Raw genomic sequence first — 21,990 nt, 5'->3', positions numbered from 1 at the left:
GGTGGAGCTAAGGGAGGTGGAAGTTTCAGAGGAACTCTGATAGCACGCTGCAGGCTAGCTTACAGCAAACAATGAACCAGATTGAATCCGAAATCACCCACTATTATCCTCAAATCGGGCGTTATTTGAGGGGATAACCATTTGTAGTGGTGTCTGAAACCATAGTGAATGTTATTGAGTGCACTTATTCAATCCCACATTACATTGCACTGCAATAACGAGTGTACAACTGATGTACGCTCAACGGCTGTCTGAATTCGCTCACTCCTTTTCATTCACTTCTTTAAGTGAACAGTACTATTGGACTTATGTAGGGAATAGTGAATGAGGGTTTAGGGGGCGATTTCGGATTCAGCCCCAGAGACTATTTTTATGTTGAGCAAGCAATCGCATTGGCTTGCAGGATCAGCAGAGGCCAATCAGCTTGTGTCATGCGGTAATGATGTAATTGCTTGCGGATTGCATGTAGGACCTATAAGCATGCGCCCTCTAGAGTTTCATGACTGAACTAGATATTTTAATATATTCAGCAAAATGTATTTTATCTACACCTATAAAGCAACCAGTTATATATATATATATACATTTATCATACTTTTTTTTTCAGCAAAATTTATTTTACCTACACCTAAAAGCAACCAGTTATATATATTGGCTTGGAAGATTAATTCAATTGGACCATCCGGCTTTGGCTGAAAAATTATTTTCTCTGTAGTTTGCTTTAGTTTTTTTAGTACACATTTATACTTTCAGTTTAATTTTTGGTCTTCTGCAAAGTTCATTTATTTCATTTTTATTTTAGTTAACAATATAATTTTTCCTTTGCTAGTTGTCGTATTTGTAATAGTTTTTGTGAACAATAATACACTTGGAAATAACAGACAAAAAGTGTGTAAGTGTGCATATAGATACCTAGCAGGCTCGGGAGTGGGTGCAGGTGCAGGTGCAGGTGCAGGTGCAGGCGCAGGCGCAGGCGCAGGTGCATGTGTTGCAGACGGGGCAAGAGTTGGTGCGGGTGTTGGAACAACACGTCTCGGTCGTGCAATTTCTTCACCTGAGAATAACATCATGTTCATATGAACACACCTACTCCTACATATGCAAGCACACTTCCATATTCACAGGACAATTTAATTCCAGACAACTATTGATTGTCAGATTTAAAAAGACAGACAACAGACTCATAAACCTAAGAATAAATTGTATTAAGTGTACTTACTGGGATTTCTTTTTGCCAGCCCCTGAAACAGACAGAAGGCCAAAACATTCATAAGACTAAAAGCTCATAACACCATATCACTCATCAGCTGAAAATAGTGCATTATGGGTAAATTTAATCAAGGGAATGGTGAGTAAAACTCAGACAGAACCAATGCCTTGATGTCCAGTAAATTACTGTTTCATAATGCATTCTACAGCTGACAGAAAATTCCTATGATTGACTGATGAACAATCTTATCTGACTCATTGATGCATTAGTAACAAATAACACTGTCATAAATGGTATTACATCACAGGTTCTTCATGGTGGATATGAATTTCAAAATGGCATTCTTTAGACTAAAATGTGAGATAATAGATATCATACAGTATTTAGATTAAGAACTCTTCAACATATCTTATGCAAGGCTCTACGTCAACCAGCATACAAATTATTTAAAAGACATTTGCTTGATTTACAAAGTAAGCATTTTTTGGTGTCATGGATCTATAGCACAAAAGTAAGCATTATTTCTATCACATGGGCCTTTTATTAGGTAGAATAGAACAGATGAGGGAGAGAAAGTGAATAAGAGTGCTAATGTCTGTAAAGAGTAGTAGTTAATAAACTTTGAAAATAAAAATAATAATTTTTACTGGTCCTGACCTTTGCATCTTTATATGGAAATATCATCATATGTAACTATTAAGTCTCTTTAAACATGTAATATTTTGCTTATTTCATTAAATTGATAACATAGATATCTTCAAAATTCAAAAGCTCTCCCTCTGTATGACTGCTTCAACTGAATCATAAAGTGTTTCAAGCACTGGTGAACAGAAAAATAATTGTAAAAGGCACTTACCGGGCTACGTCTCTGTGACCAGCAAAAAGGAAGAGAGAAGAGACACCTGGTCAGAAAGTGATAAATCAGTAATACAGACTTAGATCAAAAGCAACCTCTGCTTCTGAACTGCATGGTGTGAATTAAACTATGTTCACCTTTATGCTGTGCTTTAGTGATGATTTTCAATTAAAGATCAGTTTTTTGAGATGAAGGCAGTGACAGTTCAAGAGTGAATTACTTCAATTTTGATCTGTTTATGACATAAAATTATAATATAGCTCGGGAAGATATGGAATATATGAAACATCCAGATTTCAGCAATTCTTAAAAATGGCATTTATGCACGTATTGCCAACGTTGCACCTGTGCAGTACTGCTTGTCTCAGCACTGTTTGGTCTTCAGAGGATCCAAAAGCATAGAAATTATGTACTGCTCATTTCACTACAAAGAGATTTCAAAGATACGCCATACGGTGGGAAATTTTGTGGTCATGCATAATACTCCTGGACCAAATTTACTCCTGGACAAGAAAGTACATTTTCCTTCTTTCTGACTCTAATTTAACTTCACTATATTTCTTTTTTCCTTATTCTCACTCCATCATAGTTGGATTAAGCCCAGGAACAAGGGTTCTGAGTTCAGTCTGAGTGTGGCCCGTGAGTTCTGAGTGATTAGGAATGATGTACAGTACCAGTGACAAAGTCTAATCCAATAGGCTGTAAGCAATGGTCACCACCAATCAGAGCCAAGAGTGGGCAAGCAAATAACTGGCATGCAACCAAATGCTTTAATATAAGAGCTGGGCTGATGACTAAGGCTGGTGGCCCACTCATTCAAATAATAAACAGAGGAAAAGTGTTGAAGTGAAACATGCATAAACAAACACCAGATGCAAAATGACATTATCCATCATCTATAATGAAACTACAAAGTACAAACTACACAGTCAATACAGTCTATTGCCTGTTTCAGTATCCAACAGTCCATCCCTAAACACACAAACTGACCCTAGATCAGTTCTTAACGCCATATTAAACACCATGCATGCAAACTTCACCATGCCAAAAGAGAAATGTTAGAAGAAGATGCCACTCTAAAAGAGGATAAAGTATAAACAGCTTACCGGACTATTCCTCTATATCAGCCAGCGTTAGAGTAAGGACAGATAGAAACAGAAAGACAGGCAGGGTAGAGACAGAAGAAGAGAGAGCATTATCGATCTACAATAGTATAGTGCTGGTAAGCATGCACAAATACGTCACATGTGAATTTGAGAGGAATGACAAGGCAGAAATGTCTTCAAACACAGATTACAGTATGATGAAACACTGTGCAAACCCAGTCAATTTTTCTGTCAACCACAGATATCGCCTCCAGCACATACTGTAATATATCTCAGCTAATAAGGAGATCGGTCAAACGTGGCATCTCAGTGAGTGACCTGAATGACTTTACTCATAGCATGAGTGAACGCTTCTAAATATATAAAAAAATCAATTTAATAAGTACATTAAAGGAATGTTTCACCCAAAAATGTAAATTCTGTTATCAATTATTCATGTGGTTCCAAACTTATATTTGATTTGTATATTTCCATGGAACACAATATTATACACTACCATTCAAAAGTTTGGGGTCCTTAAGATTTTGAAAGTTTTAAAAAGAAGTTGTTTACACTGCAAGTCTTCATGCAAAGATGTAAAAAGTCTTCATGCAAACAGTAAAAATGCTGTGAGTTTTAGTCCTGGTTCATACAGGCACGTCTGCTTCATTATACAACATTATAAATCTACAGTATCTTTGTGTCGCCCTCGCCTTTTGTTGGCTTGGAATTGCAAGGGGAATTTTGATAAACGTGTTTAGGCGTAGGTCGGATGTCCAGATATCAAATATGTATCTGTTTTAAAACCACATTTGGAAGTCGAAGAACGGATGCGGAAAAATCGGATCTTGTGCGGATTTAAATGGTCTATTATAACATCTATTAACATGTGAATCATTTCTGTGATTTCAAAGCTGAATTTTCAGTGGCCATTACTCCAGTTTTCAGTGTCATGATATCATTCAGAAATCATTCTAATATGCACCTTTTATTTATTTTAGCTCATGAAACATTTCTTATTATTATCAATGTTGAAAACAGTTGTGGTGCTTCACAGTTTTGTGGAAACACTGATTCTTTGATGAATAGAAACTTCAAAAGAACAGAACATTTATTTGAAATAGAATGTTAATGTCTTTACTTGAATTTAATATATTATTTTATTTTATATTTAGATATATATACAGTATATACACACAGTACATATATACATACAGTACATACATTTTACTCAGCCCAAACTTTTGAACAGTAGTTTATATTGAAGCATTTCCCAGATTTTTATTTTTTATTGTTGTTCTCTTTTATGAAACAATAAATCTGTATAGGCATGATGCATAATAAGGCTATGGCAAAGTGATGACATTTTTAGATTAGTCACTATTTATGTGTTTTCCCTGATACAAAACTATTGAACACGTTCAGAAAATGTATAAAAGAGCAAACAAGATGTATGGGCTCCTTTTAATGGTATTTGTTCAATTATTTTTGGAGCATCAAACTTCACAGCTCCAATCTCCAAAAGGAAAAAGCACTCTGGACATTCTAAAATATTTCTTCTCATGGGGACTCCATAAAAGAAAAGTCATATGGGTTTGTAACAAGTTTAAGGTGAATAAACGGCAACATTTTCGTTAGTTTGGGTGAACATTTTCTTTAATTTTTTTTGGCTTGATCAAACAGGCTCTGAGCACACTGGGTTTACAATGTGTGGCTTTATTAACTCTTGTTGGATGACTGCCCATAGAGGCTTAATAAAGAAGCAAAGCTTATCAATAAAACATGAATACCAGCTGGAACCCAGCACCTGGCCGAGAGGTGTGCTATATTAAGAAACCCCATGCCTTTGTGCTTTTGCTCGACTGTAACCCCACCGTTACATTTATCTCTCCCTGCGTTCTGGATGGTTGGCTGGATGTAATATCTCTGCCCTGACTACTCAGGTGAAGTATAGTAGAGAATACAACAAGATGTATGAATTATCACTCTCCTCTGATGAAATGGGAGAGAGCACGATCACTATTATATGGTTTCTGTTGTTCAACCTTGCTCACACTTTTCTGTCGAGTATTCATTGCTAATCCATCACCATGGTTACACAAATACGCACAGGTTGCCATGGCAGAGGACGAGCATGTGACTGATGATTAATTCATGAGTAAAGAATGCCAGACGTTCCAATATACTGAACAAAGTGGATTTCAGTCACTGAGGTCAAAATAAGTCTGCTTAAAGAACGTGTAATTTTTCAATGTTAAAATACAAAGAAAGTACAAGTAAGCCATTTGTAGGATGATTTTCCTAAAAATTTAATTAGCAGGGTGTAGTTAAACATATTATAACAATATAACTTTCAGAATGTGCATAGAAATGTATTTGACATTTCCTGAATATACACTACCGTTTAAGAGTTTAGGGGCCAATTCTCATTATTAACTAATTCTTAACTACGACTTATGCCTAAATAAACTCCAAATTATTGCTTATTAATAGTTAGTAAGGTCGTTGTTACGTTTAGGTATTGGGTAGGAGTAAGGGATTTGGAATATGGTCACGCAGAATAGCGCATTAATATGTGCTTTATAAGTACTAATAAACAGGCAATATCCTAGTGATATGAATAAGCAACTAGTTAATAGTGAGAATTGGACCCTAAACTAAAGTGTTACCAAAGGTTTGTAAAGAATTTAAAGAAATTGTTATTCGTCAATGATGCATTAAATTTATAAAAATTTAGAGCAGACTATTAAATTTGTTACAGAAGATTTCTATCTCATGTTCTTTTGAACTTCGTATTCAAAGAATCCTGAAGATAATTATCACAGTTTCCACACAAATATTAAGCAGCACAGTTTTTTTCAACATTGATAATAAGAAATGTTTCTTGTGCAGCAAATCATCACATTAGAATGATTTCTAAAGGATCATGTGACACTGAAAACTTGAGTAATGATGCTGAAAATTCAGTTTTGCCATCACAGGAATAAATTTTTTTTTTTTTTTAAATATTACAATAGAAAAGTTAAAATTTTTTAATTAAATTGTAGAAATATTTCACAATATTACTGTTTTTACTGTATTTTGAATCAAATAAATGAAGATTTGGTGGGCATAAGGTAGCCTGGTTAAAACCAGACCATTCTCAGTAGTAAGTGAGTTATGGTCTGGCAAAGCTTCTTTAATAAATCATTTGCAAAGGGGCGTCACCAACGGACATCGCTCAAATGCCTCTGGGCGCAATTGGATAGACCTAAAACCAATCAGAGTGATCGTCAACGTGTAAAGCCATATGCTGCGTCCCAATTCGCCTAAGTTACACTACGCCATAAAAGTATGTACTCTTTTTGTGAAGAAAAGGTATTTACTTTTGAATGTGTAGCAAAAAAGTAGGCAAGCTTTGGGACATACTACTTCGTCATCTTTATCGGACGGATCTGTCGCGTGCATCCTGTCATGTAAACTGCACTGTCAATCATCTTGTCACAGTTAAAATCCTCTATTAAATCTAATTTAATTTCCTACCGTTTTGGAGAGAAATGTAGTAGCACGTTCATCTGCCAGTGGGTCTTTCATGAAGACTGTCCTCATGTGTTTGCAATTTGAATATAATAATGCATTTAAAAGTTGGTGGCTTCACCAACGGACGTCGCTCAAATGCCTCTGGGCGCAATTGGATAGACCTAAAACCAATCAGAGCGATCGTCATTGTGTAAAGCCCGCCTCAACGTTTCTGATTGGTGCCGCGATTTCGACGGATTAGAAATGGGCTTGAATGAGCTGTTTGCCAGACTACTTGCAGAGCAAATCTAAATTTGCCGGAAGTTGTCTGGGTTTTCCCAGGCTAGGCATAAGGGACTTTCAAAAACATCTTAAAAAGCTCTGTTTGCTTGAGCATTCTGTTCAGCCCAGCAAATGCAAAAACACTGACTCAACCAAGCGTGTGAATTGGCTGGGGCTGTGTGTTTGTTCAACCAACAGCAGACAGGAGGTTTCACCTGTTTGAAAACATTCAGAAAACTGCTCAAGGTTGTGGATTAGCATTCATTGAGCATACTGAGAGAGGAATTCATAGACGTGCAGATTTAACTTTGGGAATAAGAGCTAATGAAAACCCCAGAAAAGATAATTACTTTGTGACAGCTAAAGACCAATATGAGTGCCAATTAATTTCAGGAACAAAGCAGAACAAGAAAAGGTAGGTGGTCCTGAGTTGTAGATCTGAGTAAGACTGATTGACAAGACACAAAAGGGCTTTAAAAGCTCATTGACAGAGTTGCATGTATCTGTGTATGAATAATTTAGCGTGTAAGTTCTTCTTGTGACACGTTCTGGCCGGGATGCCTACCTGTCAGTAGGCCTGCCACACTATGCAGCGGAGTCATTGTGCCCAGTTTCCAAGCTGAATTATTGAGAGAGAACAGAGCGACACTAGTCAAAGAGACTCCGCCTGAAACTCCTACTCTCTCTGACTCCAGATAAAGACACAATCAGTGAGTCAGATAAGACTCATCTACACCATATCTCATCTGAATGACCTCTGTCAGACAGACTTCAGATGATGTCACCAATGAAAAAAGTTTTTAAAAGTCAATACTTCGGTTTGGAGAGATAATCTTTGTGGAATCTTAACCGCACACACCATATGAACCGGATGTTCTCAGCATATTCTCGCTTGTGAGTTAATGGTTATCAAATTATTTAATACAATCTGATGGATGATTTGGAAAATATTATCAGCAAAAGCTAGTCATCTGTATGGTATTCAGAAGGGCCAAAGTAGATTTATTAAAATTGTAAACTGAATTCACAAACATTAAGTACCAAAAGTATCATTGTACTACCATGTAAACTACCGTTCAAAGGTTTGGGGTTGGTTACCTTTTTTTAAATGTTTTTTAAAAGAAGTCTCTTATGCTCACCAAGGCTGAAATACAGTAAAACAGTAAAATTGTGAAATATTATTGCAAATTAAAATTGCCTAACTATTTTAAATTATTTAAAAATTAGTAAAAGTAATTTATTTCCTGAGATGGCAAAGTTGAATTTTCAGCATCGTTACTGCAGGAATCTCCTTCGGAAATCATTCTAATATGATTGGTGAAACATTTATTATTATTATTATTATCAATGTTGAAAACGCTGTGCTGCTTAATATTTTTGTGGAAACCATGATCCACAAAATCTTTTGTAACAAATCTTTTGTAACATAAATGCTTTATAAAATTATCTTGCTAATTTGAATACTGTTTTGCAAGATAAGTCTGTTTTGAGCCAGTGGAGAATGATTAGACAGGTGCTGTCCACACATATATATTCATCTCCTGAATGCTGCATGAAGGATACACAAAGACTTTCCAGCATATATTCAAGGTACACCTAAAAATATCATTATAAAAATACCTAAAAACAGCTTTAACTAAGAGGATGCAGCTATAAAGATTGCCGAAACTCAACAATGTTTTAGTGAAATGGCAGGTAGGCGTTTTTGGACTATTAAAATGGCATGCAGCTCCATCTGAACTGCTCACACTGCTCTCTCCAGCACCAGCCTCCACAGTGAGATAGCCTCATATTAACCACACATCTACAAGCAAGGCTCCACCAAAAAAAAAAAAAAAAAGGCCTTTCTACTGTTAGCCAAGTTTGGCTTGTGGCTTTTGTCATCATGTGAATATACAATTGAGTTGACAAGGTTAATACAGAACCTAAAGCACTTCCTTATACAATACATATAAAATCTGCATCCGTGCAACAAGCTGTTTCCTCTCCTTACTGACATAAACACTAAAGCCCTGTTCGGACGGGATTAGTTTTACAAGGGTAGATGGAGTAATGTAATTTTATCACAGGACGTCTGTAATCGTAATGGCCAATTTGCACAGGATAAGAAATTTCAAACTGTATATATATAAACAGTAAGGTCCAGTCGAACGATTTATTAATTAAATTAATTAAATTCTGATTGGATTCTGTTGGTAATAGACACTTACCAAAAGCTAAAAGAAGTTTCGTGCCTCTAACAAGTGCTTTCAATCTTCTTTTTGATCTGAATGGTGTGTGGAAAACACTTGAGATTGTCCCACCGCCTAGAACGCAACTGAATGCTTCAAGCGCCTCTATACTTGAAAAAACGTGGAAAACTACTTATAAACAGGAAATGACGCAATATTTTACGTACATATTTACAGCTGGTCTATTCGCACAGGATTAACATTACCTGAGGTCATTTTTCCGAAACATTTTACAGAAGGTAAAAGTCGCCGTAATCTTTACTGACATTGATTACTGAGATGGCACATTCGGACGGGACTAAAATCACTGAGAAGCTCTAATAATTACTTTACCCCATCTCTCCATCTAAAATTAATCCCATCCGAACAGGGCTTAAGTGTCTCTCAAACTACTTCACGCACTGATTTACTGTCAACATAAACCAGAAAAAGCAGGATTACAATATACTCACAATATATCAATATGATATATACATGGAAATGAGGCTGATCCTTAATGTAATCGTGAAGTTCAATCTCTGCTAAATTGATCTAAAATTTATGTGGTTTTTTTTCAGAGATTTAAATCAACATTTTTTCAATAATAGACGAATATGTAAAAGTATGGTATCTGGGGTAAAAAAAAACGCCCCTGCTTTTGGGGATAAAGGCACAACAATGTGACTTTTCCATTTGTTGACACTACATGGTTAGATTCAGATGTTTAATATAATTTATTAAGTTGGCTGTCCACCTTAGAGATAATCACCATATTTATAATAAAACTATGATACTAATCATATATAATAAAACATCATATTTATTGTTACTACTGAAAAGCCATATTGCACTTTTATGGAATCTCCTTCAAAGCTTTCAGTACTTTTTTTTTTTTTAACATATCTGTTTTTAAAATGAAAATATTTTGATGATGTTATATTTATTAAACAAAAATGCATTTCCTTTACTTATCAAAATAAACTGAAAATAGTACAAACTTTAGTGAAGTGATTATTTAGATAACTTAGATAGTATGCAAAACTTGGGGTACTGGGGGTAAAAGGGCTGCCTCACCACCTTAAGCAAAACAAACCACTTTAATGATTTATTTTTCCCAAAAAATGTGTTGATCCATCATTGTTTAATAAATTTTTTTTTTTTTTATCATTCATACACTATGGGAGAGCCTTTAGCCCCATTGTACCTTATATAAGCATCATTCTACCATGGTACACAGTATCCTTGTTGTAAGGGATGTTCAAATAAGTACAAAGTACAAAACCATTAAGACACAGAGTATCACATGGCACAATATTCTCTGCTATGTTAAGTTTAAGGAAGAAAAAATGACAAGAAATAATATCATAAGCTTGGAATGCATGGGTAACATTGGCTGGACTCACCAGAGGCGAGGGAGACAGAGCTAAGTTGCCTATGGAGGCTTTTAATTCATCTACCGAGGGAGCTGCAAAGTTAGCGTCTGCTGGCAGGGGTTTGATTTTGATCTTAAACTTTTTGCGGTGGTCCTCCTCTTCTTCAGACTCACTGGAGGAGAAAAAGTGAGTCTTCTCTTTGGGGGCTGGTGGAGGGCTGTTAAGGGATCAGTTGTAAATTCCCATTATTACAACACTGGATGAATTTTATAGACCTTACACATTCTTAAGAATTAAATAACATAATTATGAATTTTTATTGGCAAAATTTTCAAAATTAAATCAAAATCATTTATGGCTCAATTAAAAGGATATCTCCCTCTTCCTCCTCTGGCCTGATGCTATATCCTTCTTCATCCACCTCAGGCGAGTTCTGCAAAAGAAAAGAACTGGAGTGAGATTTAATCACAGAAGCAGTAGTATTATTTGATAGTTTAAATTAAATGGCCATTAATGTAGTAGCTTTAGCTGTCATATGCTTTACTGAGTATCTTGAAAGATGTACTTACATATCTCTCCCAATCAATCTCCCCGCAGAAGCCATTTGGAGCCCCATTGGTCTTTTTCTGTGACTGAGCAAATCAAAACACAACTTTAGCAATATCACTCAAATTCCCTGATATTTAGATGAGATGAGTTTGGCCTATTTAGGGGTGCCGCTGAGGGAATCTACAGGTGCTTAGTGAGCATTCACTTCTAGCTAAATGACTTCTGTCTCTATATTCAGTACCGATTCAGTCTCTTGGGGTTCCTGTGTCATGGTCATCCATCATGAAGAAAATAAAAGACATAATTTGAATTATTTTCCACCATTTCAAATCTCTAATTCAAATAAGGCTTCACATAAAAAAAAGCTTACATTAACACTGATTATCTGATGCATTAAAACTAGGGCTGTCAAACTATTCAAATATCAAAAGACACAAAGGGCCCTATTTTAACAATCTAAGCGCATGGTCTAAAGCGCAGGGCGCAAGTTCACATAGGGCGTGTCCGAATCCACTTTTGCTAGTTTAACGATGGGAAAAATGGTCGGTGCGCTAGGCGCATGGTCTAAAAGGGTTGTCCCTATTCTCTTAATGAGTAATGGGTGTGTTTTGGGATTTATGTGCGTTAAACCAATCAGAGTCTCATCTTCCATTCCCTTTAAATGCCAGTTGTGTTCGCGCCATTTACTGAACGCGTCTCCAAAGCGCAAACGGAACTGCTCGTGCACGAGGTAAAAGTGTGCAAGCAGACCATCTACAGGACAAGCCGGATTCCACCATATATTTATGTACACAATAATAATCTTTTACATTGTAATCCTTTTATTTTTAATATTTGGCATGTTTGTGTGCTGCTGTGCCTCCCTGTGTGTTTAATAAGCAGAGTGTACGCACACTGTGGACCCGCCTATAGGCGCACATTACTAACGCGCTCTTTAAATAACAAAAAATATATATATTGCGTCTTTAGACCAGGTTTCAGTTGGTCAATGGCGCAATCTATTTCTGTTGCCTCAAAATAGCGATGTGCCAACAATGAGCCAGAACACACCTCGTTTTCAGACCAGCATGCCCATGGGCACACAAATGGGCGCAAATGCATTTGCTATTTAAACAATGTGGCGCAGGACGTGACATGATAACTGCGTCAGACTGAAACTAGCAAAAAACACTTGCGTCGCGCTTGGCGCCTCATTGCGCGGATGTAAGATAGGGCCCTAACAGTTTTTGCAATAACGTTTTAATAAACCATTGTGCTTCAATTGTTGATCGTTGATGATAATTACATTTTACTTTACAAAGAATGCAAATGACTTTACTTTTGTTAAATCACATCAAGGCTTATTTTATAGTTAAATTACCCATAAAAGGGTATTTTGTCATCCTTTACTGATAAACGGATGGTCTGCTAGGCTCTTCTCTGTGCGTGCGTGTGTGTGTGTGTGTGTGTGTGTGTGTGTGTGTGTATATGTGTGTGTGTGCTTGCCTTGCTGCTTTAATAAGCTCAGATTATTTAAATGACTCAGTTCTCAGAATTCACAAAGAACAGAATGAATTCATATGTTGAATAAACATTTAATTAATTTGCTTATGTTAATGCATCAACTTTTGCATCCCTAATTAAAACAAACATTGATTAAAATTCCAAAATACAAATAATAGCACATTTGGCTCTTGAAATGATGCTATAAGTTAAGAGGTACTTACTCCACCATCTCTGTCTGGTGACCCCCTAAAAACAGAGAACACAAAAGAAAGAGACAAAGAGGTCTTTAATGCCCACTTAAAATGCAAGCCTCTCTTTTTTCAACTCAAGCACAGAGGCAATTAGCCAGGCTTCGCTGTGAGGCACAGTAACACCTGTGTGTTGGGCCCCAAACAGACACACTCTCAAAACAGACATCCTCTATTCATCTACAGCCTTTTCACGCCATGACGCAAGGGACAGGGATTCTAAGCATGCAAGCAGCAAATGCTCCATTACTGATGAGTTTGTGAGAGAACTCCATCTAATCAGCCTGTCTTTGGAAGCACAGCTATTACTATAAGTTCATTAACTCTGTAAAGGCTGACATATGAAATAATAGTCAGAAAAAAAATATTTTTTATTAAATGGAACAATTTATTGAACCTTTGGACAAAATCTTTAAAAAAGTTTGCATATTTGATACACTAGGCTTTTATTACTCAAGTTTTGATCAAATATGATACAGTAGGCTTTATAGGGTCAATATTGGTGTATAAATTAGTGAAACTTACGTAGAGTCAGTGTCCTTTTCTTTCTTCCGTATCCCGAAGGCCTTCCTGGTGCGTTTTTTCAGTCCTGTGGTGCGTAGAGAGATCTATTAGTGTTCTAATTTGATATGGGTCAAAAAAGCACAAAAACAGTACAGCCTCATAGACAGACACATGGCATCACACATTTACAAATGTGCTGTAACTGTAGGTGTGTGTATCTGTGTGTGAATGTACTGTAGGTGGGTGGATGTTTGTAAAAAAGAGAATGTTCAAAGACCTATGACATTTCAGATCACACAATGAACTGAATCTATTTCTGAATTACACTGCTGATTCAAAATTGATTTCAGCGCCAATTTCAAAGACAGAAAGCATTAGCATTTGGCAAATTCACAAACTGACAAAAAAAAAAACCTCAGTAATTTGGCATAGATTTTATTTTTTTGACAAGAGCTTTAAAAATATGTACATATTTTTATCCCCAATATTCTGTTTCACTTTCAAATTTCACAATGAAGATGGTCAAAACTTCAGTTTCACATTAGCTGTTTCCATCCAGCTATTTTTATCAGCATTTTGGGATATCGCATTAAAAAATGCTGGATGGAAACGCCAAGACGCGCATAAATTAAAAATTTACATATAAAACTCAATTGCGCCCAATTGAGGCATAGGCCTATACATAAGTTAGATTCACAACTTTGATTGGAAACATAGCTGTTGACTTTAAATAAGATTTATTTTGTGTGTTTGAATTCTGTCCTCCAAATTTAAATGAATGTATGCAGTGTGTTTTCATTATGTTCACCCCAAATAATAATGATAAAGCAAGGTTCAACTACATTATAAATTTACATTTAAAATTTTAACCAAGGTAGATTTTAACCAGATTTTAAGGTTGATTGAACTGTATTCTCAGGACATGCGATTTAAATGCTGTGGTTTTATACTCATTCATTTATTTTATTATTATTATAAATACTTTTTGTTAATAGAATTACAATTTCTGTATGCTACAGCAATAATTTAACATTTTGTATGTTAGTCTTTCCATTTTTTATGATGCTTTATGTTTAACTCTTTCCCCGACCACTGTTTTGAAAAAAGTTGCCAGCCACCACCAGCACTTTTGACCATTTTCACAAACATGTCATGGCCCCTAGAATATTTTGTTGTATAAATATCTGAACAATATATTAAAAGAAAGAACAGACCCTGCTTTAAAAAACAAAACAAAAAAAGTTTTATTTTATTTTCATGCATTCTTTTTTTTTATATCAACACTTGAATCTGGGTACGTTTCATAAAACAGCAACATTTTGAGCAAAAAGCTGAGAAAAGCTTTTTGTCAAAGACTACATCCAGATCGGATTCAGAACGATAATCAAACAAAGATGGAGTAGATCGAGACCCTCGCACGGTCCTAGGGTCGACATTCGCTCATCCTGGGTCGACATTTCATTCAGAAAATTCCGTCAATGGCGGGGAAGCGTTGTCTCACAAATTATGAAAATTAGCGAAAGAGTTAATAACATTGATAGTGGTCTCATAGCTGTTTTTTGTAGCAAAGACAGCATAAATGTCTACAGGAACTGACTGAAAAATAACCCCACACTGATAAATATTATCCGGAGTAAAATGAATCACAGTCTCCCTATAATTTACACAGCCAAAACATCCTCAAACACAATTTACAGTAAATACCCATAAAGTCATGTGGACATGAGGACATGATTGTGCAGCAGGGGCATGTGCGCCTCACAGCCATTGGGCCTGCAGGGCTCTGAGTCAGGCTTCGATCCAGTCAAGCCTCTGCAGTGACAGGGAGCTCCAACATGGCGGATGGCATTATTGATCTTTACTAAATATTTCCTAACACATCCACAGGCAAAAACGCCGCCATCTGGCTGAGAGCGAGGAGAGAAGAGAATCTAATCATCAGAGCCATCTGAGAAATTTCCAGACATGGCCTTGTTTTCAGTTTCCTTACATGTTCCTCTGTTCTTGATGCATTTCTTCAAAGAAACTGTTCCTTTTTTTCTGATTAAAAAACAAGTCATTCAAGATAACTAAAAAGGAGCAAATGAAAAGGGAGTTCACAGTGCAGAGGATGTTTAGTGAAGTGTGCTACAAAGAGACAAACACTGAAGGAAAAAAGACACAAATTTAACACATGGAAAGTAAACGTTCTACTTTGTGCACTTGAACTAGCCGTGAAGTGATGACTCGAAAGCTTGACAGGGTTGTGCTGTCTGAGCATGTACTTAAATACAAAATATGCTAAATATTAAACATACTAATCTCCAGAGGTTAATTACCTAATCAGGATCTTCTGGTAGAGTATACGGTATGTGGGTCTTTACAATGCAACAGAAGCAATCCAGCAGTTCTGCCTCTCAGGGTGGATAAATTAATAATATGTTTATATTCAAAGAGCCCTAGAAACAGGTTTGAAGCAATTAAGATTTTATGTAATTAGTGGTTAGGCTATAGTATGCTATTTTGGGCAGAAATAACTGTTTTGCTATTAACAATACATTGTTATTCGGTATACAATAGTTGGTGGTGGAAGGCTGTTCATTCTGGCCAAAATGTAAGACAAACATTTACAGGCTCATAAAAATGCCTAAATTTGATTACAAAAAAGAACTGCAAAGGTACCATGGTACAATCATGGCATCAAATGATAATGACATGGCACTTTGGTATATAAACCATGTCACTAAATGGTTATCATTTTCTCATACCATAGTACTTCCCAAAACATGCTACTTTTTGGTAGCCTACTTCATTATAGTGCAAAGTTAGAAGAATAGCTTTTAGAAAGAACTGCTGCGTCATCTTTGGTTCACATGGATCAAGCTCTTTAAAGCTTTAAATCTGAACCCTGGCATATCACGATTTCACCTAAATCCACATACTGGCAAACACAGAAGCAACTACAGTATATCAGCACAATTTGTGATGCATTTGAGCTAGCTGCTAAAACAGATTATGGTCTCTGTGAACAACACACAAACCCCAGCGTGGTTACACATTCCATTTGAGCTAACCCCCATGAGATGGCTGGAGTTCAACAGGGATTTCTAAACACAGCATAACACTAATTAATGGCTACGAAAATAATAGCTTCCGAATGTAAGCATGATGACGGAAGTGGAAACGTGATTACCAGGAGCTAACTCATGGAGTGATGGCCAGAGAAAATGACAGCACCAACCGTCCAGGGACACCACTTAAGCAAACAGGAAAAGTGAAGACGATGTGAAAATAAAGATAGATGGTATTCAGGGTTTTAGAGACTACAGAAAAAACAGTAGTGGTTAAAAGCAACAAAGCTTAATTGTCAGAGAAAATGTTGGCGAGACTGTAGGTGCCACAGAGCTGGTATTCAACTGTGACAGGAGTGCAACTCATGTTTCATCAAGATAATAGTGATCTTCTTTCTGCTATTATAGCCAAGAAAGGTTTTCAAGAGCTCTCCAGGGCTTTTTACTCAACAGAAACTACTGTAAATGCTAGAGACATGACAATACTTCATCACAAAATCTCATGTCCAGATTACAAAGTACATATGACGTCACATGCACTGGGAAAACCAATCTGAGGAAATTACTAAATGGAAATGATTGATTAGCAACACAAGCGTTTATTTGTTATTCCATCCTTTGTAAATATAGCCTATACAGTATGAAGTGAACTTAGCAATCTTTGACTAAAGAAGAGAACATCCTGCAAGGCAAAAACATTGTGCAATAGTTTTATACAGACACACATTGTCCTCCACATATAACACACAAATCTCATTAAAGATGGCAATAATGTACTGTGCCCTGTACATACTGTAACAGTGCACAAATTAACAGAGAGCCAAGGGCCCTTATCGTCTGTTTTGCCAATTTACCTAAAATGTCCACTAGTTTCGAGCACAAAATGTGGACCAAATAGCCTACTCTCTTCCTTTGGTCCAGGTGGCTTCACTTTACGCCATGTGCACAAAAGACCAACAGACACACACTCACTCATTCACTCACTCTCATCCACACATACTAAATGACTGCACATACTCAAAAGACACTCTGCTTGAAAATCTGCCCCTTCAAAATGTACATTCTTTAATAATTTATTCACTCTTCCAAACCAGAATACTTTTTTTTTGTGGAACACAAATGATGATGTTTAGCAGAATGTTTACGCTGCTCTCTTCCATAAAATGAAAGCGGGTTCAGGGACTGTCAAGTGCACTAGGATTGGAATCCCACGGTTCCCATGGGACCCAATGCAAATCTCGTGGGAGTGGGCTGTTTCACCTTTGCTGCGGATGGAAATGGGCGGTCAAAAAATATACCGCGGGTCCCACGATTTGGTGCGTAACAATGAGAATTGGTGTTTGTGCTCTTGAGAGCGTCAAAGGTTTCTATTTACAACATGTTTTTGCAGCGTCAAGCAATACAGTCAATCACAAACATATCTGTTGATTTCTTGAACGCAATGGCCAATCAGAAATGTTTAGGATTCATCGAGTTCTGCGCCATCGCAAATCCTCTCATTCTAAGTTAACAAACAAAAACAAAGTGTAGATATTATGTAGGCTAAATAAGAGATTCATTTTGCAGTCAGCTTCATCGATTATAACAGAACTTTGTGAGATTGTAATTGAGATGAGTGACGGCTTTTAAAGGTACAATATGTAACTTTTTTGCTTTAAAAATTGCAAAAATCACTATATCTATGTTATATATATTTTTTAGTTGTGTACTTCCATTATCCCAAATGTTTCCAACAACTTTCAAACCAGGAGAAATTTGTAATTTAATTCGAAGACACGGCACGTTTCTTTATTTCCGTTTTGTCGCCGTCAATGGCGTCATTTCCGTGTTCTCCCTGGTTTCTGCTCGTACTGCCATAGCAACCAGAGCCCTCTGATAGTAACCAAGGCGACAGACGTGGACAACATTAGTTCGCAATGTCTATTTGCACGCTGTTGTTGTTTCGTTCAAACATTATGGACCATGGCAAGCAGAGTTTGGATAAAAAAGGAGAACTAAAACGAGAATCAATATCAGCGCAGTGTTTTCGAGATGCCGAGAGCTCCCATAGACAGTATATAAACGGCCGCTCCTACATGTACTTTTTTAAACAGGTGAGCACATTTACATAAAACTAATCAATGTTATATAGTTCAACAATGATGAAATGTTAGAATATGATCTGTATGTTATTCTAATGTTGATCTAGCTTACTGCTAGTCTCATACAGACAAACTAACACATACATTTCAACACATTCAAATGCAGTTTAGTGTGCTAGTGTAATGTTAGACCAGGTGAAACAGCGCTGCGTTACCTCACAAGTTTAATTTGTCTAATAAACTGACCTGTGAGTTGTAATTCTGCACTTGCGTGTAGTTCGGTAGAATGAAATGTCCATATTCCTTTTATATCCGCGGTACTCGCGTCGCGTGTGGAGCTGATAGCTGTCTCTTAGCAATCCCGAGCTGCTTCATATCACAGTCATGATAAAAACATCGATGTATTTACTCATCCATAAACATTATTAGATCGGTCGGCTTGACGTTGACGACAAGATCCATAATTCTTTGCAAGTGTTGCGTCATCAAACTACGCCTTTGTTATTGTAAGAGGTTAGCTTACAATTACATTAGCTTACAAAAAAATTACATTGTGTACGTTTAAGTGATTATAAAGCGGTCTTTGCACGCTTTCTAGACGATATATACGATATTTACATTTTAGAATTCGAACAAACCTTTTGTTTTGCTGCATTAGGTAAGGCAATGGTTACGTATTATTGTTGCTAGGCGACATATAACTTTATAGCATAACTATTTCATGACTACACACACTAAACACACTTTCTATTTAAGTGTGTTTTCCTTTTTTAGCGGAAGGGCATTTCCTTAGCCTCACCATAGAGTTGGTTCACCCTCCACCTATGGCCCTAACGTTTGTGTACATTTTCCACAAACTCTACAAGCTGTGACAAAATGTTTGGGGGTGCGGGCTGGAGTGGATACAAACATTGCGGGTGTGAGTGGAACACACACGTCGCGGGAGCAGAATGTAATGGTCAGAAATTCAGCGGGAGCAGGATGAAGATAACAGTCCTGTGCAGGGCTCTACTGTCAAGCTCATAAAAAAAGTATCATAAAAGTAATACATATGACTTACATATGATACATATGATACATGTGCTATAGTACAAGTCTTCTGGTAGCTTTATGTGACAAACAGACTCAAAATGTCCACTTTTATTTTCAGAAAAGAGCAGATTGGACATTCTACTATCAATAACTCCTTTTGCATTCAACAGAAGAAATAAAATAAATGAGACCATGAAATGCATGAATTTTAATGACATTACCTAATAGAGCACAGTGAAACCACTGATGTCATCAAAGGGTCAAGGGCAGAAAACTATCAAGCCTCATTAAAAAGTCTACATCAGCCTCCAAAATGGCTGTATTATCACAGCACCTATCACAAACAAGAGCATTTCCAAAAAAACATAACTCATAAACATCTGCAACTTCAGAGGAAAACCATTAGGCGAGGCAGAGTCCAGTTCCTACTGGTATTCAGCAGGGGATAAAGAGGAAAAAACAAGAGAAACTAAGATAAATCTGTCGGGTTTTTAATTCCAGAATATCACTGCCAGATTTACTTAGACGGGGATTAATGCTTGACAATCAGTTCATCTGGAGAGAGTGGAGCCATCACAATGTGAGAAGAGATCAGAGAGCACAAGCAATAATCTTAAAGTCTCTCTGTCTCTACACAGCTACTATGATGCCAACGTGATCCCCTAAATCATGGGGTCAGTGTTGATCTTAATCTGAGAGTATCATTACCAAATCTGAAGACAGATGGCTAGATGTATAGGCAGATCCGATCTTGATGTTCCTAAAAGAGAAAATACTGAAAACACAAATAAAATAGCAATAACTTCCATGTCCTCAGGACATCATCTTGAGAAAAACATACACTCAGTTGGTGACTTTAAGCAGCAGGTAAGTTACATAATAAAATGACTGACAATTCTTTACCACTAAAAATGTCAGTCTAAAGAATATCTATATATCACAAAGCCATTAACATAGAAAAAAAAGTCATGCCAAAGACTATACTTGTTGTTTTGATAAATATTTTGTTTTGAAAAGTTATGAAAGCTTTATTAATTTTTCATGAACAGTTAATTTAGTTGCATTCACGAAGAACTGAATGCAGTCCCATCAATCATATAAGTATGTTTACGTGTTTTACGAAAAATGCATTAATGTATGCTATGACTGAGTCTAGAGGCAGACTTGGCAACCTCATTTACTCCATGTTCAACAACTAAATGGCGAGAGCCTTTGGGTAATAGTTGTGTGTTGGCCAGCCATGGGTTGCTACAAGCTATTAGTAATATCAGCCAAAAAAATATTTGCCTTTCTTCCAGTACTGTACTTCATTCTTTCAGGAGTATTATTGTTGAAGTATAAGACAAAATAAATTAACTAATTAACTGAAACATTATTAAATAATTTGTTATCTCTTAGTACTAACTAATACCGTGATATCATACATATTATAAGATTGTGGATATATACACAATATGTCATACACTGATGTTCAAAAGTTTGGGGCAATTTTTTATTTATTTTTCAAATGTTTTCGAAAGTCTATTTTGCTCACCAGGTCTGCATTTATTTGATTATAAAATAATATTACAGTTTAAAATAACTGTTTTGTATTTTCATATATTTTAAAATATTTTAAAATGTATTCATTTATTATTAATTTCTTAATTTTGCAAAGCTGAATTTCCAGCAGCCATTACTCCAGTCTTTAGTGTCACATGATCCTTCTGAAATCATTTTAATATGCAGAATTGGTGTTCAATAAACATTTTTCTTATTATTATTATCAATAGTGGGAACCTTTTTTTTTGTGGAAACTTTTTTTTTTTTTAAGATTGTTCTAATTTACCCTGCAGTCTTACAAGCATAATTATATTATATTATATTATATTATATTATATTATATTATATTATATTATATTATATTATATTATATTATATTATATTATATTATATTATATTATATTATATTATATAAAATATTGTAAGGCTGCATGGGAAAATCAGAGCAGTCTTTTGAAAATGTAGAAGTTTAGCCAAATTGAAATACTATGAGGGAAAGAGATTATATTTAGAAGAGTGACAAACTGTAATGCAATCAATTTGGAGTATTTATTAGTATTTCACAGGCTAAAGATTTCAGCTCTTTTTCGCTAAGATTAAGTGACATCAACAAACTGAATGTTACCTTCAGTCGTGTTCACTCATGTCAGAACTAAAACACTGAACATCATGCAATTTTAAAATAATATCTTAGCAAAAAAAAAGCAGAAGTATGGGGTAACTCAGATTGAGATTTCCCTGGAGAAAACCAAGGAAGCACTCAACAGTGGAATGTAAATATCACGCTGTATCCGAAGTCCTCTTCAAAAATCCACTTTGTTTTGGCTGCTTTACGAAGATGTTACTAAGATTCTGTAAAAATCATGTTTTTGCTGTGTTCCTTCACTTCCAGTCAAGCATAGTGCCAGTCACGTTGCTTCAACACGTTATGACTAACAAACACTTAAACCTGGCCAACTCATTTGGTTAAAGGATGGTGGAGGCC

General features: G+C 36.1%; 1 protein-coding gene across 1 annotated transcript in view; it reads right to left on the bottom strand.

The window, feature by feature from the left end:
• The window catches only part of sgip1a (SH3GL interacting endocytic adaptor 1a), a 73,377-nt gene that overhangs the window by 25,922 nt on the left and 25,465 nt on the right, over window positions 1-21,990 (bottom strand). The window contains exons 3-10 of the mRNA XM_081381715.1: window positions 13,322-13,385; window positions 12,770-12,794; window positions 11,084-11,146; window positions 10,890-10,947; window positions 10,545-10,723; window positions 2,067-2,078; window positions 1,220-1,241; window positions 913-1,054 (exon numbers count right to left, since the gene is read on the bottom strand). Of these exons, the coding sequence (XP_081237841.1) occupies window positions 913-1,054; window positions 1,220-1,241; window positions 2,067-2,078; window positions 10,545-10,723; window positions 10,890-10,947; window positions 11,084-11,146; window positions 12,770-12,794; window positions 13,322-13,385 (565 nt within the window). The remainder of the gene's footprint in view (window positions 1-912; window positions 1,055-1,219; window positions 1,242-2,066; window positions 2,079-10,544; window positions 10,724-10,889; window positions 10,948-11,083; window positions 11,147-12,769; window positions 12,795-13,321; window positions 13,386-21,990) is intronic.

This window comes from Scardinius erythrophthalmus (assembly GCF_964197995.2).
Source record: "Scardinius erythrophthalmus genome assembly, chromosome: 12".
NCBI classification, from domain to species: domain Eukaryota; kingdom Metazoa; phylum Chordata; class Actinopteri; order Cypriniformes; family Leuciscidae; genus Scardinius; species Scardinius erythrophthalmus.
The sequence above is the reverse complement of the archived record's forward strand: the minus strand, read 5'-3'. Positions and strand labels throughout refer to the sequence as shown.